Genomic DNA, 18051 nt, shown 5'->3' with positions numbered 1-18051 from the left:
ATTACTGATTAGACTCCCAATTATTTTTACTTTTTTGATTAATTGATTAATTACTTGGTCTGTAAAATGTCACACAGGAGTAAAAAAAAAAATTTCAAAAAAATGTGAAAAAAATGTTTGAATTTCTTGGAAGCGGATCCAACATAATTAACTCTGATTTAAATTACAGCGATTAAAGAAACGTATCAAATAGTCAACACTGTTGATTGCATTTAATCTTATTTTACCCAAAATTACACCCACATGGCAGAATTTCCATTATTGATTCACTTAGGCATCATAATGAATTACTAATTCAGAGTTAGAATTCAAAAAAAAAAAAAAAAACACATCTACACAACCATTCAAAAGTTTGGGGTCACTTAGAAATGTCACTTAGAAATGAAAGGCTCATTGATGATTAGAAAACCCTTGTGCAGTTCTGTTAGCACATGGATAAAAGTGGGAGTTTTCCTGGAAAACATGGAATTACCTGGATGACCCCAAATTTTTGAATGGTTGTGTATATTTTTTACTGTATTTTTAATATATTTGACTATTTTTTACTATGTTTCACTATATTTTTTACTGTATTTTTACTATATTTTTTTACTGTATTTTTAATATGTTTTACAAGATTTTTGGCTGTATTTTTACTATATTTTTTGCTGTATTTTTACTATATATTTTTCTGGATGTTTACTGTATTTAACTATATTTTTTCTAGATTTTTATTGTCTTTTACTGTATTTTTCCTGTATTTTTAACTGTATTTTTGTACTAGATTTGTTCTATATTTTTACTGTATTTTATTACACTACCATTCAAAACTTTGGGATCACTTAGAAATGTCCTTGTTTTTGAAAGAAAAGCAGATTTTTTCAATGAAGATCACATGAGATTAATGATAAATCCAGTGTAGACATTGTTAATGTGGTAAATGACTATTCTAGCTGGAAACAGCTGGTTTTTAATGGAATATCTCCATAGGGGTACAGAGGAACATTTCCAGCAACCATCACTCCTGTGTTCTAATGCTACATTGTGTTAGCTAATGGTGTTGAAAGGCTCATTGATGATTAGAAAACCCTTGTGCAGTTATGTTAGCACATGGATAAAAGTGTGAGTTTTCATGGAAAACATGAAATTGTCTGGATGAACCCAAACTATTGAACGGTTGTGTGCATTAAACCAACCTGGATCTTATTTTGTGCAGTAAACACACATCCACTGATGTTTTCCTCAGTCCAGCCTGGAGAAAACACTTGTAGCTGAAGTAAAATCAGTTTATTTCTTGTTTGTGCTGCAAATAAACAAGCTGTCTCCAGCCAGAGAGAGAAACCTGAAGGAGAAAGACTGTAAATAAACACATTGCAAAGCCAAGAGTGATGCTAGTCTACTTAACCTTGCATTCTGACCTGTTCTCATTTCAGAAAACAGTTTGTTTTTCAGACACAAAGAGGAAGTGAGATATGATGGTGAATATATAAAGTAAGCCTGCTTCTCTTCCTCCGATGATCCACTTGACCTTCTCTCTGGTCAGAATGTTTAACGGCATCATTAAAGCCTAACCTTTTGACTTTTTCCAGTGTTTTTTCAGCTTTAGATTTTCAGAACTGAGCTAGTGAGGTTCAGAAATAATACATAAATATGACCTGAGGCTGGAAGATGATCTGAACAGAAACTGAAATAATTGTGGAAATGCTTTTGATTGCTGAATACCTGAACTCACGAAGGTCCAGTGAAAAGACAAGTGAAGGCCAGAACTCGAAGAGAGCTGGACCTCAATTAGACATGTGAACCCATAAATAATGTGCTGCTGTTTCTTCCTCTTCTTATCCTGACAAAATCCAGTCATTCACTATTTATCCAACCTGTAACTTCACTTTCCAAACCAACTAATATCGATTTGAAGCAGATCTGCAATGAAATTCCAGTATTTATGCTTCTGGTGAATGTATTTTTGAGTGGAGGTAGAGTTTCTCATCTAATATTGACACATAAATGTGAGATTTGTGAATGAGTTTTTCTAATGCGAGTTTTTTATGATCAAAAATGCATTTTCTTGAAGCCAAAAGTCTGTTTTGGTGTTGATTTATTTTCCATTCATTAACTTTAAAGATTAAATCTGTATTGGAGAACATGCTCTGGTTGGTCAGATGTTTAGTAAAATACTCACAGCTTTCCCAGCTTCTGTGTTTTATTAATATATTATGTCAGATAGAGGCTGTTCAAGGTTTAATTTTCAGTTGAAGTGAAGATGGCATAAAAAAACACAGTTCTGCCGATCACTGGCTGCATTTTCTTTCTCTATTTCAGTCCAATTGGCTCCGGCAGCATCAGCATGTGCAGCCGCCGAGTGAAAAAATGTGATCTTCTTAACCTAAACTGATAATTCTCCTGGGCTCTATCTGTGTGTGTCAGCCAATCCCACGTTCTGCTGTTGGACTTTCAAAAGGCTCGGCTCCCCTCAGGCATACAAATGTGATTCACTGATAAATGTTCTAGTGAGTTACAGCCCGGCTGGAAAGCGACGCCGACTCACACGGTCTGATATGTACATGCCAATGAATCCGTAAGGAAGCCTGCACATGGAGAACTACACACACAAACACACACAGAGACACACACTCTGTCACGGACACACAAACAGAGGGAATATAACGCTCTGAGATGGTAAATCAGAATGCCAGCCCTGAACTTCAATTTCATTTCACGCTGCTGCTGTGCAGTCGGATCATAACTTACAGCCGGTTACTCGCACAGACACACACTGGAAGCACACACGTGCACGCACACATGCACGCACAGGCCAAGCCATAGATGTAGAACGATAGAGGCGTTCATGTGAGGAGGCAGATCTTCTGTGCACTGGAATGCATATGTGCACACACCGACTGTACGCAGCTGGTTCTCCTTAATCAAGACTCATCAGGATTCTAATCTGGTCAAGAGGCTGTTTGTCTCATGTGGTCTGTGCTTGTTGGATGTGTGTGCATGTGTGTGTGAATGTCAGCCTGGTTACCTGTGTGTGTGCACGTGTAGAATCCCATTTTTATCGTGCTACTGCTCTACAAACTCTGTCAAACTGCACTTTCTGCAGCACAAACTACAGGAAGTCCTCGGTTTACGATGTCCTCTACTTACAGCGTTTCATCGTTACATCAGAACTGCTTATGTGGAACTAGTTGACGATCAGAGCGGATGAATACGTCGTCACGTGGTGCTATCAGACAGCTTTGTTTCCGTTCTCTGGTTGTACTCCACCTTGGATTGTGCTACATTCACTAACTTTCTGTCCTTCATTATGGCTCCCAGCGGAAGTCAGACTCTTCTGATGCTTGGAAGAAAAGGAAAGCATCTCCATGGAAGTGAAATTAGATAGAATAAAACGCTGGGAACAGGAAGAAACGGAAGAAACATGGGTCAAGTTGTAAAAACAGTTCAACATATTGTAGTGACCCTCTGTGATGAATGAGTGAGACTTTATCTGGTTCTCTGCTGGTTTATTGAACCTTCACACAGGCTACTGTGGACCGTAGTCAACGCCAGAATAACTAGAAAAACCCCATAACTTAGCTCCAGAATTAGCCACCGTTCCCAGCTCTCTCTACTGCTGACTCTCAGCCAATCAGAGGTGAGCTAACTAAACATGGCACGTTCACTGACATTAGGTAAATCTGGAAATGAACAATAAACATTGAAACAACAACATCAACAACAATATCAGTCCATTACAACATTCTGTTATCTTCTAGTAAAATGATTCATACATGCATGAAAGTCGTTGGTATTCAGGACTTTTCTGAAGAACTGATCGATATCGTGATGCACAGAATGGCTTTGGTTACATTTTCACCGGAGTTCAGACTTATGGTGAGAATCGACTTCCGTCTATCTGTAGGAATGAACTCCAACGTAAGACGAAGACCTCCTGTATTTCCTTCCATGATTTTGAAAGTGAAACATCACCTGTTTGTGGACTCAATTTAAAGTTGTGACATATAGACACTATGAAATGTCTTCATGTTTCAACAATAACAGCTCAGTTTGTTCCTGAGTCAGTGTCAGCTTCATACCGTACAACAGTGATTTATGGCAGCTTCCTGATCTTCCACCTCTGTGCTCTTAATTTAGTTGAAATTAGTGTGACATTATGAGGAGAAGGACGTTTAATCACACAAAGGTACAAAACATGTCAAAAGGTGATGCAATTAAGTCCAGTACCCTTTTCAACAGCCTCAAAGACGTCAGAAGCTGCAGGAGTGTAGCGTTATCAGTGAAGTCACTCCACGAACAGAAAAAGTTCCCAAGTTTAGTGTCACATCCTGTATCTGTTCAGCATCTGCTCATGTTTTATTTAGCTTTAAATTACAGGTTAAATTAAAGCCTTTTTTCCACTTCATATTTTGGGAATTTTTTTGCTGAATTTTTGGATTTTCTTCAGACAAGGAAACAATATTTTTTGGTGCCTGTAAATGAGGACAACAGGAGGGTTAAACCCGAAGCTACTTTGTCATCTGAATCAATGATCCCGCTTCATGACAGGAAGTGGAGATGCTGCAGTCAGAAGGTCTAACATCGTTCTGTCCGGCGACGCTTGTGTTTGAACAAGTCATTCCAGCAGAGTTTAATCAAACAGCGAGGCTCACTAGTTGACTCTGACACAAGCCTGATAATAATTTGACCCTAACTGATCTTTCTGGTTGAGTAACGATTAATCAGGGCAGAAAGTATGAAGACGTGAATTTATTAGGTGTCGTTCTGTTCACATAAAGCTAACAGCTAATTCTCTGAATCTCATCTCTCCTGGATTCTTTTCCATCTGTTTCTGTGGTTATCTTCTGTAAAGCATCTCCTCAACACCAGTAGCTTTAACTGAATCTGTGCTCATCTTTACCTTCACTGGTTTGTTAAAACCACTTACAGTCAGATTCCATCGACCAGTCCGCCGATATTTCACCGTCTGATTGGTATTAGTGTATTATGTATGGTGCGGCATGGCTCAGTGGGTAGAGTGGCTGTCTTGTAACCAGAGGGTTACCGGTTCAATCCTGGCCTGGAGAGCTCATGTCCAGGTGTCCCTGAGCAAGACACCGAACCCCTAACTGCTCCTGATGGGTCGTAGTTAGTGCCTTGCATGGCAGCTTCTACCATCAGTGTGAATGGGTGAATGTGATGGTATAATGTAAAGCGCTTTGGGTATCGTTTCAGGTCTAGTAAAGCGCTATATAAATACAGACCATTTGTATACGTAAATATATGTGCAGTGTATCCTGAGTGTAAATCACAGGCGTCCAACATACGGTCCGAAATGATAAACTGAGGCTGAATGTTGGTGAAATTGAACTTATTTTCTTGATACATTTCAGGTTGGTCATGATGTTTTGTAAAAAGATAATTCCTTAAATGTGAACATTTCAGAACATACCTTTCTTGCACTAAAACGAAGGGGAAAAATTGAAATTGTGGTAATTTATAGATTGTAAATAAATGTGAAGTTGTGGTTATTTATAGGTTATTATGCTGTGGTTTTACTGGAGATCAAAATGGGCTGATTGTGGAACCTGGACTAAGATGAGTTTGACTCCTCTGATGTAAACGGTTCTACAAGTTCATTTTTCAGTTTTACTGAGTTACATGTTTACTAAAGAGTGTGCACGTGTGTGTTTGACATGCATTTTCACGCATGTCTCTGTGAGTTCATCCATCTGAGTGCATTAGTGTTCATGCACATTAGCAGTGTGTTGAGTTGTGTGAGTGTCTCATCCGTTATGTCAGTTCAGTAAACAGCCGGTGGACCAGATATGCTCTGTCTATCCGGTGGGTTAGTGTGAACGTGTGTGTGTGCGTGCGTGTGTGTGTGTGTGCGTGTGCGCGCGTGTGTGTGTGTGTGTGTGTGTGTGTGTGTGTGTGTGTGTGTGTGTGTGCGTGTGTGTGTGTGTGTGTTCATTATTCTTTAAATAGCCCGTGGACAGTCATATTGTAACGTCCTGCAGGTCTCTCCACCACTGACCTCCAAACATGACATTCTGTTGGCTCTTTATGGTAATGCAGTACTCTGGGAAAACATCACAGGACTGCATAAGAACTACAATACCCTCAGCGCCCTGCAGAGTCCCACGCTGCATACAGAGTTCAACTTTCCTATAATGGTGAAAAAAACTAGCGTAAAAACTAATCTTCCCTGCAGAACCTTGAGCCCTGGTATTCTTTCCAGTACAGCAAAGGACACAAATATATTCCAAAGTTAAACATATAGACATTAAAAATAACTCCTACCACTGTCTTAATGCTTCTATGAGCTCCTGATGGGACATATTTGGTGCTTTTCTCAAGCTTGAAACTGTGACTTTGAGCCCAAGTGATGCATTTAGGAAGAAGCTTCGCTATACTTTAGGATGTTAGTCTGAACACTTGTTGATCTGTCTGTAGAAGTAAGAAGTAAAAATAAGAATAAATGGAAGCAATGAGGCACGAAGTTGAAGAAAAACAGTTGAAGAAATTGCACTTTACATATTCCAAATCACATTTTAACCCTCCTGTTGTCTTCATTTCCGGGCACCAAAAAATATTGTTTAATTTTCTGAAAATGATCCAAAAATTCTGCAAAAAAATTCCCCAAATTTCAGAAAATTTTTAAAACCTTCAGGAAGAAAAATTCCAATGTTTCCTTAAAAGTTTTATTTTTAAAAAAATCCCCCAAATTTGACAAGAAAATTCTAGGAAATATTTTCAAAAAATGAGTAAAAATCTTCAAAAAAATCCTAAAAATATCTAATATATAAGTGATTCCACATATATCAGTAAAACTTCTAGTATTCTCTTAAGAACATTCAAATATTTCTAAATGTTCTTAAAGAAAACATTTTTTTAACATTTCTTTTTTTCCATCAAAAAAAATCCCAAAAATGTTGAAAATGTGGAAGTTTTCACTGTGAAAATATATTTTTTTCCCACATTTTCAAACTTTAAAACGGTTCACTTTGACCCGCAGGACAACACAAGGGTTAAATAAAAAATAAGTGTAGGTTAGAGGCCTTTTCGGTTCAGTTTTGGAGCATTTCCACTTCGCCGATGCCTCCAAAATAAATGTAAAATGCTCCATGGACATTGTCCAAACTGACTGCACCTCATCAGATTGGATCACACTTTGAGCTGCAGCAGCAAGCAGTGTCCTCAGCTCTGTTATTAATTTATATTTTTATCATCCTCAATCATTATTTTATCATCGGTAAGACTCGTTCTTTATCAAAATAGCTAATCTGATCAGCTTCGGCTCTGAGGACGGTCATGGAGCTGCTTTCTGTTCTGGCATCAACATAAAGAAGCAGAATAATGAATAAAAAGAGTCAGAATGAAGCTCTGCAGAGGACAGCGCTGATTATCGTCCTCATTTGGTTGGGAACAGCAGCGTACTCCTGCTGCTTACAGTGGCCTGTCTGTTAGGCACAGATCAATAGCACTTGAGCTGAATGGTTGTGGTTATTAGGCTGCTGCTCTGGAGGGAATGATGCTTACATGTGAGTGAGGACACGCGTGTCATGACAAGAATCCGCTAGTGTTCCTCTGTTGCTGGAAAGTGTATTCTGCACGCAGACTGCCGATGATCTGAGATACACTCCGGTGATGGATGCTGACGTTTCGCTGCGATTCATATGCAGCGTAAGTTAGTAGTTCCAAGGTCAGAGGGAGAGAGAGTGATGGAGAGGAAGAGGTGAGATCCAGAGATCCAGAGATCCAGAGATCCAGAGAGGGAGGAGGAGATAAGAAACAGACGAATAACTCAGGAGGGTAAACAAAGGGAGCAGCTAGCAGAATGTCAAGATATTCTACATGATCCGATCCTGGTGTTTAGTTCATTAACATCCAGAATAAATCACACTGGAGCTTCTAGGTTAAAGCAGGGGTGTCCAACATGAGGCCCATGGGCCAAAAGTGGTCCTCCAGAGGGTCCAATCCGGCCATCAAAGTAAAAATTCCAGAGAAGACATTAACTGCAGATTATAAATGAGTAAAACTATAAATTTAAAATCATTTCTAGACCATGACAAGTTGTTTTGATCATAAAATAAAATATTAGATTGTTCGTTATTCTTTTGTCATTTTGTGTCTCATTTTTGTAATATTTTGTCTTGTGTTTGTTGCTTTTTGTCTTTTTATGTCTGATTTTCGTCTCATGTTTTTGGCGTTTGGTTCTCGTTTTTGTCGTTTTGTGGTTCCTTTTCGTCTTGCTTGCATTTTTTGTCTTATTTTTGTCATTTTGTGTTTCGCTTTATTCATTGTGTTGTGTATCATTTTGTGTTTTTTGTCTTGTTTTTTGTCGTTTGTCCATTTTTTGGTGCTTTGTAATTTTTTTCCCCTAATTTTTTGTCTCTTTTCTGTTTTGTTTCATGTCGTTTGTCTCGTTTTTTGTCGTTTTGTTCTTGTTTTTGTCATTATGTGTCTTATTTTTGCAATACTTTGTCTTTTTCGTCATTTTGTGTTTCACTTTATTCATTGTTTTTGTGTCGTTTGTGTAATTCTTTGTCTCCTTTTTGTCGTTTGTCAATATTTGTGGCGCTTTGTAACTGTTTTCCTAATTTTTTGTCTTTCTGTTTTGTTTCATGTGGTTTGTCTCATTTGTTGTCATTTTGTTCTCGTCATTTTGCGTCTCATTTTTGTAATATTTGTTTTTTGTTGTTTTTTGTCTTTTCTTGTCTGACTGTTGTTGTTTTATCATGTTGTGTTCCTTTGTAGACACTCTGTGATCTGGAAGTTGCAATGTGGAAATAATAAACTGAGGCATATTATTGCTGAAATTGAATTCATTTTTCTGAAAAAACTTCAGGTTGTTGATGATGTTTTGTTCATTAAATGTGAACATTTGAATGAACATACTTTTTGCACAAAAACAAAGGAAAAAATTTGAGTTTTTTCCATTAATATGCTGGAATTTTACTGGTCCGGCCCACTTCAGCTCAAACTGGGCTGAATGTGGAACCTGAACTGAAATGAGTTTGACTCCCCTGTGTTAAAGGATGAAGCTGGAACTAAAGCATGGAAAACTTTGTGCTGATATTGTCCAAAAACAACGATTAAAAGGACATCAGTGAGCCACATTGTGGAGCTGGATGACAGGTTCCTTCATTAATGTAAACTCACACCGCGGCTTGTTTTTGAGGCCTTTTGTGTCTTAAATATTTAGCAGCACACCAAATGTTTACGAGTGCAGCTGAAAGCGGTCAGTAGTTGTCTAGAAATGACACAACCCAGCTGCTGGGCGACGCTCTTTCTGTGATCGTCTTTAAGATTTACATCTTTACAATAAACAAGTAAAAGTCCTAGATGGGTAAATTGGAAAGTATTGAGAGATGAAATGTTGGGAATGTGACCTGAACTGCCCTCGCTTCATTCCAGCACATTTTGCACATCGTTAATGAAACTAACATCAGAGCTAATATGCTCCAAAAGTTTTGTCTGGCGTCTAAAAATAGTCCGGTCTTTAAATGTGGTCCGTTGTGTTTACATACCGACTTCAAAATCGTGAACTAAATGAACGAAACGGGGCGAGATGGAGAGAGAGAGAGAAAAGTTGAAAGCTGGAAATGGAGAGGCAGATGGCAGGGAGGGAGCTGGAGACGAGGTGGAGGACCAGAGATAAAGATAGAGACTGACATGGAGACTGAGAGGAGGAGGAGAGGGTGGATGTTGATGCGACGGCAGAAAGACAAGGAGAAAAACAAATGGAAGTGTGACATGGACAAGAGATGAATGGATATTGGAGAGGACAGAGGAACCTGGAGAGATCAGGAGGACATGGTGGTGAGGAGGTCAGAGAATCAGAGCTGTGGACTCTCAAGGACAAGCAGAAAAAACTGCAGAAAGCAAAATATTTCAGGGTTCAGCTCCAACTAAAGCTCCTTTTTTTTTGCAAACTTGTGAATAAATTCTCCTTTTCTAATGACATCACCTGGAAGAGGATTCTGATTTTACATTCTCCACTCTGATAACAGCTTAATGCCACCTAAAGGCAGCCGCAGGAATCTGAGGACGACTTTTTATTAAATTATTAAAGTTTTAAATAATATCTTCTCTCACTTTGATGAAATAGTAGATTTAAAAATATTCCACAGCACGTCCTGTTGAAACTGTAGAGAAGCTGCACAGATGACCTCAAATCTCTTCATTTGTCTTGAATTCTTCTTCCTCTTTTCATCTCTTCTTCTTTTTATTTTCTTCTCTTTGCTTCTTGTTCTCATCTCTTCTTCTCTCTTTCTCTTCTTTTCTCTTCTTCTCTTCTTCTCCTTCATCTCTTCTCTTCCTCTGCTATCTTTCTCTCTTCCATCTTTCTCTTCTTCTCTTCTGCTATTTTTCCCTCCTATCTTTCTCTTCTCTTCTTTTTCTACTCTTCTACTGTCTTACTCTTCTATCTTTCTCGTCGCTTCTCTTCTTCTCTCCTTCTATTCTCTTTTCTTCTTCTCTTCCCCTCTCCTTTTCTTCCTCTCCTGTCTTCTTCTTCTTCTCTTCTTTCTTCTTCTCCTCCTTGTCACATGCAGCAGAAGGACACCAACATCATCATCATCATCCTCATCATCATCATCAAAGCAAACATCAAAGTTGGACTCGATGGTTTTTCTCTAAGATGCAAATATCTTTTTATGGAAATAAACTCACACAAACCCATTCAGAGTGACTGAGACGAGATCAAAGAAAAAAAGGCTATTTTTTAATTTATTATTTTGCCACTAACATGCATATGCAGCATTTTATTCTGGGGAGGGAAGAGTGGAGATAACTGGGATGGACAGAAAACGTGAGAGCAGAGAATAAGAGCGAGAGTTTGTGGAAGGGGAACAAATGACGGAATGAACAGTGTCAGGGTGATGTTAATGGGGACGAGGATCTTGTCCCATTAAATATAGATGGCTCTGTTATGGGACATGAAATATACATGAAGCTCTGGGTTGACATCTGTATCTAGAGACACGTCTGGTGGATGGGGAAGGAAGGGAAGCTGGATCCGGTGGAAAAGAGCAAAATGTGGAGGCATTGTGGAGGGAGGAGAGGACAGAGACATCAGAGCGAGACGAGGATGTGGACAGATCTGATCCCGGCCAGTGGGGACACGTTTCTCTTCTGTCTTTCTGTCTTTTGTTCAGAGCCGAGGACTTCTCCTGAGATGGGGATCAATATCTTATTGTTGTTCCTTGTTGTGCTGTGATCCTCAGTGTTTAAGTGTTAATCTGAGGTCCTGGTTCCTTGTGGTCAACAGACGTGTCTCCTGGGACTGATCAGACCTGAGCTCCTAATCCCAGAGTCCTACCAGAGCTCCCATCAGAAAAATGTGCAAATTGTACAAAACTGATTAAAAACTTTCCCCTTTGTCCATTCCTACCGCTGCATGCTCAGTATCAGTGCCTAAAGAAGGTACAGAAAGTCTAAATACAGCAGTGATCCTGAGCTAACACTCAATAATGTGTGAAACTAAAATACCTTCTTCTCTGTGCAGTAACACAAATATAACCCCATTACTCTTTGTTACACTGTATGCTGAGAACGCACATTATACATTTTATCCTTGTACTTTTTCTACTTATGCTTGTATTTTTATGACAAATCTTCCATTTTTATACATGCTTGTCTATAGTGTTTTTCAACTGCTGAAATTTGTGAGACTTTCCTAGATTTTACCAGAAAAAAATCTGGCTTTTTTCTTTCTTTTCCAGTTTTTCACTCACTGTGCAACGCTATACACGATTAGTGGAAAATTACATCAGAAATATGGTTAAAAAAATGTAAAATTAAAAAACCCCTTGGGCCCTATGGATGCATGAAACGTATCAGTGGCTAAATAATGTGCATAATGTACATTTAATTAAAAGCTCTCAATATAGCTATGAATAATTATAATAACTATGCTTCTGTGCAAAAACAAAAACAGAACTCCATTACTATTTATTATCTATATACTTTTTGTACTTATGTTTATATTTTAGGACATAATATTCATGTTTGGACACGTTTATCTATATTATTTTACTGTTTAAGCCTTTGAATGGGACCAACTGCGACATCCAAATATCCAAATACTATTAATTTCTCCATGTTCAGTTTAAAATATTAGTTGAAATGTGTGATAAAATGAGAAATAAAAATCATTTCTGTCTGTTTCTTGTTGCTTGGAACCATTAAAACACAACATATAGGAATGTCTCTGCTCAGAATATTGCCTTTGTTGCCCATTTAATGATAAATTCTTTCATTGTGACTGTCTGAATCCCCTGCTCTCACACAGCACTGATCATATTATTTATATTTTCTCCAGTTGCCAGGAACCAGTATGAGCGGATGGGCAGCGACGTCACCATGCAGTGCGGCTCCCTGGACAACAACACGTCGGTGTCGTGGAAGGTGAACGGGACGGACGTGAAGGCCCAGCACCGTCTAGAAGGTCCCAGACTGATCCTGACCCAGGTGGATCTGGGCCACAACGGCCTCTACAGCTGCTTCCAGAACCCACACGGAGAGAGACGCGACACCATCCTCCTCCACATCGGCAGTGAGTAGCCAGACGTTTGGAAGTCATTTCAGATGTGATGAATCTTTAATCATCGAAAAAGGGGAAGGAAGGGGAGGAAGAAATAAGAGGAAATGGTCCAGCTCACCATGATGCAATTACAACTTCAACAGAAAGATGCAGCATGAATGAATAATGCTGAATGATATACATTTCAGCTGTTTGGATGTGCAACAGCAAAAAACAACTTCTATAAAATCTGACTTGCAGCAGTTTTGAGCATCTGGAAAAACGTATTGCTCATGATTAAGTTATGACTCAGAAAGAAGTGGAATTTCACTATAATTAGAATTACATCATTTACTGACAACTTAGAATTAAAACAAAGCCATTATATTCAGCAGTCTTTTATCATAAATTGCTTTTTTCTGTATATTTCTTTGCACTGTCAGCATTGCATGTGACAAATGACATTCATTTACATTTGTGCTGACAGTAAAATGCACATTCAGTATTGTTCTGAATAATTGCTTATTTTAGATATGGACACGTGGGACGTTATTTATATTTTCTGGCTGAGAACAGATGCTTATTTTGTTGTTCTTGTTGCATCTTTTTAGGGTTTTGCTTCCTATTTCTGACTATGTGCACGATACTGTTAGTCTCTGAGAAATGAGGAATATTACTGGACAGATACAAACATTAGCTGCACATATTTCTTCTATTATTGGAATCTTAATTTCCGTCACTAGGTTGCATCTCTTTCCTCTCACCTGGATGATGCTCTGCAGGTGTAATGTCACTCTGTCCAGCCTTCTGCTTGGATTTGGCTCATCTTGAGAGCTAACTGTGAAGCTAAATCTAAAAATCCACTCATCAGGTCACCAGATGAGACTCTAGAAAGTAATTCTGTTGATGTGTAAGTCGGCGGATGCAGCTTTGCCACACCGAGCCCTTCGGCAGTCCGCTGAGTGTTGAAGTAGAAGACAGAGGAATACTGTTAAGGAGTTACAGCCCTCCATTACTGCCACATTAGATCTGAAGAGATGCACACACAGGTCCTGACTCTATGACTTTAAGACCACTGGAATTGAAATACTGAATCATTGGCTACCAGCTTTCCTGAATGCTGTTTAGTTCAGATTAAAATTGATTAGTCCAGGAGAGTCAAACTCATCTTAGTTCAGGTTCCACATTCAGTCCAGTCTGATCTCCAGTGGACCAGTAAAACCACAGCATAATAACCTAGAAATAACCACAAATCCTAATGGTTCCTTTGTTGTAGTGAAAAAAATACATTCTGAAAATGTTCACATTTAAGGAATTATCTTTCTACAAAACATCATGAACAACCTGAAATTACTTAAGAAAAAAAAATCGATTCCAACAACATTCAGCCTCAGTTTATCATTTCCACATTACAACTTCCAGATCATAGAGTATCTACAAAGGAACACAACATTTAGTCACAGCTATCTGGAGCTAAATGATATAAGATTTTACTTTATGATCAAAATGACAAAAGTCAGACAAAAAAAAAGACAGAGAACAACAAAAACCAGACAAAATATTACAAAAATGAGACACAAAATGACAAAAGAATAATGAACAATCTAGTATTTTACTTTATGATCAAAACAACCTGTTGTGGTCTAGAAACTATTATAAATTCATAGTTTTATAGATTTACAGTTACAAAGTCGTCCCGCGGGCTGGATTGGACCCTCTGGTGGGTTTTGGCCCGCGGGCCGCATGTTTGACACCCCTGAATCAGAGCATCCTTGTTTGTGGTTTTGTTGCTCGATCAGTGAAACTCCTCAAGCAAATGGCAAATTTAATAGTGAGTTATAATATTTGAAGGGCTCTTTCATTGAAAGTTTAAACACCAATATAAAGTTGAATAGTGCTGGTAACAGTCGTCACAGCGCTGCCAGCTGACAGCTTCTGATGATTAGTTGTTAAAATGACATTTGGTCTTTCTGCTGTTATGGCGGTGCTTTCTAATAGTCACACAGAACCTAAATGGGTGTCATTTAACGGCGTGTCGTGGTGACCTGTCGGCTGGCCTCGGTTCCTCGGAGATCCATTATTCTGCCGCTGACGCTTCCACACACCAGGTCTGTGAATGAAAATGGAGACAGGATGGACTCTGACAAGAAGCCTGAGGACAATTAGAATGGAAACACCTTTTAAGTCATGTTTAACTCGAGAGGGAAAAATCTTTATTTAGACTTTTAAAATTTCACAATTCAAGTGTTTTCTCTTGAATAATATTCATTCATAATGTATATGAATGTTTTTGGATGAACAGTCATCAAGTCACAGTGTAAAATTATCATACATTAATCCCCTGAACTCCAAAATCCACCAGCAGATTTGAAAAGCATATTTAAAAAAAAAAAATGCCAAAATGCTAACTTTAAAGTGCCAGAAACTGTAAAAACAAACAAAAAGATCAACAGATGTTCACTTTTCCAACAGTCCTTGAACTACTCATAGAAAACTTTACTAAATTTTAAAGTTTAAATTTGTGATATTTTACTTTATTGTACGTCTTGTTTTAAAAAAAAAAAAATCACCCCCAAAAAAGTGTTTGCACAAACCAGATTATGCAAAAAAATAATAATTCAAATGAGAAGCTATTAGTGACTCATCTGTGACTAAAAGTCAGGTGACAAAAATCCTTTTTAATCAACTGAACTGGGCTGAACTGCAGGCTGTGTATGGAGCAGACAGGAGACAAGTATGGAAATAGAAAATATAAGTAGTAAACCATGTGTAATATGCAGAATCACTGTTTTTTTCTAGTATTGATAAACAAAAAATTTGTACATTTTTTTTTCAAATTTTTTCAATATTTGTTAAAATAATCAAAGAAATTCAACTTTTTTCCCTCTTTTTCTCTGATTTAAAGCATTATAACTTTCATTCTGCACTAAAGAGTTCCCTCTACTTCTAGCTACAGTTGTTTCCTTATTAGTGCTGGACATTATATTTTAATGAAAAATGAAACCATAGAGTAAAACTATGACAGAACCAAATTTTAATACGTCCTTAATCTGGTTAATATAGGTGTTATCATGTAAATGGATTTCATTGTTTATCATCAAATAAGTGGCATTAGTGTCTAAAAGTAAACCAGAATGTTAGTATTTCTATTAAATTCACTAATACTTCAGATTTCTGGTGGCAGCTGCTTCTCCTACCTGAACTTCCTCCTCCGTCCTGCAGTGCAGCTGTTTGAACACATCTGTCAGGCTCATGATTAATGGATACTTGTCTACTGATAAATGACAGACTGGAGGAAAACTAGTGGTAGTCAACCATGAATTAATGTTTTCTTATTGTATTAGAAAAAAACAGGAATGTGTTCTCTCCTCCAGCCAGCATTCATTCACATATATCTATACATACATGTTTCCTCTGTCGACCCTCAGTTTCACTCTGTTCATAGTAAAAGTCACATTTTAAATTAAATCTCCACAGGACTTCGGTCATTAGCACAAATGAGACAGAAAACAACAAAAGACAGACACAAAACGACCCAAATGACACACAAAATGTTCAACATGAGACACAGAACAACAAAAATGAGACACAAAATGAACAAACTGAAATACAAAACAGCAAAAATAATACATTAAATGTGAAAAAATCATTAAATTAAGACAAGAAACAACAAAAGACTAGAAAAATTGGCACAGGTTGACACAAACAGACACAAAACAACAAAAATGAGACACAAAATGGCAAAACATGATTAAATTAAGACACTAAACAACAAAAAATCGAGACAAATTAACACAAAATGAGAAACTAGACAGAAAACAGACACAAAATGACCCAAATGACACACATAAAATGAATAAACTGAGACACAAAACAACAACGAACAAGAAAAAAGTTTCTAGTCATTTTTAAATTAAATCTCTGCAGGACTTTGGTCGCTAGCAGGTGAAATTAGATATCTGTTCGGCATCAATCACGGAAGAACATTTCTGAATGTTGCCAAAAGTGACAAATTTTGATCTACTGCAAAAGAAAAACCTTGATTCATCACTCCCCTGACACTGAAAAATACGAGCCCGCTCCAGTTTTCCTTTGTGACAGAGCTGCATTATTGGGTCCACCTCAGGTCACAATCAGAGGAAGATAAACTGAAAGAAAAGTACACTGGTTCTGTTATTTTTTTTTTTTTTTGTCCTTGTCTGTGGTCAAAATGATAAAGAAAACGGCTTCACTATACACCGTATAAGAAAATAAATGATCCATTTAATCAAGCGTAGTTTCCAAAACAAATAAAAAATGAAAATAGAATATAAAAAATGGACAGCACACATTGCCTTCAGCTAAACCATGATCCCATCTGCTCTTCAACAGCACCAATAGAAAAGAAAAGCCACCCGACAAGCATTTACTGTGATGAGAAACGTAACATTTCCATGCAAACGTTTGATGAATGAGACTATACGGCAGCGTGACAGTTTGGTTAATCATATCGGCTATGATGAATTACTGGATGCTAAAATAATACTGCATTAATGAGAGTTTTATGTTATGGTAGATTATGTCAGCAGGGTGAATGATGCAATGCATAAACAGGCCAGGAAATATGTGAGTGTGTGTGTGTTTGTACTTTTCTTTGGGGGTCTGTGAGGGTAATAGACGTTCATTGTGTAACCGTTTATCGGGTCAGTTAGAAGTTGGTAGAAGAATCCCTCAGCGGTTCATTCTGGCTCTGAGGATAATTGCTGTGGTAACAGTTGGTGATTTTATGACACCTTCAAGACGCTCACCGGGGCAACATCAACTTTAATTCGCCGCTCGAAACCGAAAGTGAAAGCGATTCCCTCTATTACTCTTCCCCAAACTGCACTGGAAAACATGCCCCTCTCAAAACAAGAAAAAAAAACTTATTTCAAGGAAATTTTTACCTTGAAATAAGTGAAAAAATCTGCCAATAGAACAAGTGAAAAATGGCTTGATAAGATTTCTTGAAATAAGATATATTTAGAATATTGAGATCTTAAAATTAGCTGGGAAAACTTTTTTTAAGCTATATTTTACCAGGATTGTCAAGCTTAGGTGTCTTAAAATAAGCCAGACATGCTAAAAAAAAAAAAAAAAGAGCAGTTTTTCACTCAAAAATACATTTTCGCTTTCATGTAACCTCCTAATTTGAGATGTATTAACCCTCCTGTTGTCTTCATTTATTGGCACCAAAAAATATTATTTCCTTGTCTGAAAAAAATCCAAAAAATCTGCAAAAAAAATCCTCAAATTTCTGAAAATTTGCAAAACCTTCAGGAATAAAATTCCAATAATTCCTTAAAAGTTTCCCTTAAAAGTTTTATTGAAAAAAATCCCCCAAATTTGGCAAGAAAATTCTTGTACATAGTTTCAAAAAAAGAGTAAAAATCTTCCAAAAAATCCTAAAAATATCTAAAGTGATTCCATATATATCAGTAAAAATTCTAATATTTCTAAATAAAGAAAATAAAGAAACATTTTGACTAAAAAATAAGACAAATAGACTTGGTAGGATTTTGAGTTTTGCAATGTGTCCCCCTTTT

At 37.5% G+C, this 18051-nt stretch overlaps 1 protein-coding gene across 1 annotated transcript in view; it reads left to right on the top strand.

Moving 5' to 3' along the window:
• cntfr (ciliary neurotrophic factor receptor) overlaps positions 1–18051 on the top strand; it is a 291630-nt gene that overhangs the window by 154599 nt on the left and 118980 nt on the right. The window contains exon 4 of the mRNA XM_055019226.1: positions 12287–12520. Within this exon, the coding sequence (XP_054875201.1) occupies positions 12287–12520 (234 nt within the window). The remainder of the gene's footprint in view (positions 1–12286; positions 12521–18051) is intronic.

Source organism: Amphiprion ocellaris, chromosome 17 (assembly GCF_022539595.1).
Source record: "Amphiprion ocellaris isolate individual 3 ecotype Okinawa chromosome 17, ASM2253959v1, whole genome shotgun sequence".
Classification (NCBI taxonomy): domain Eukaryota; kingdom Metazoa; phylum Chordata; class Actinopteri; family Pomacentridae; genus Amphiprion; species Amphiprion ocellaris.
This window is presented reverse-complemented; position numbering and strand designations above follow the sequence as displayed.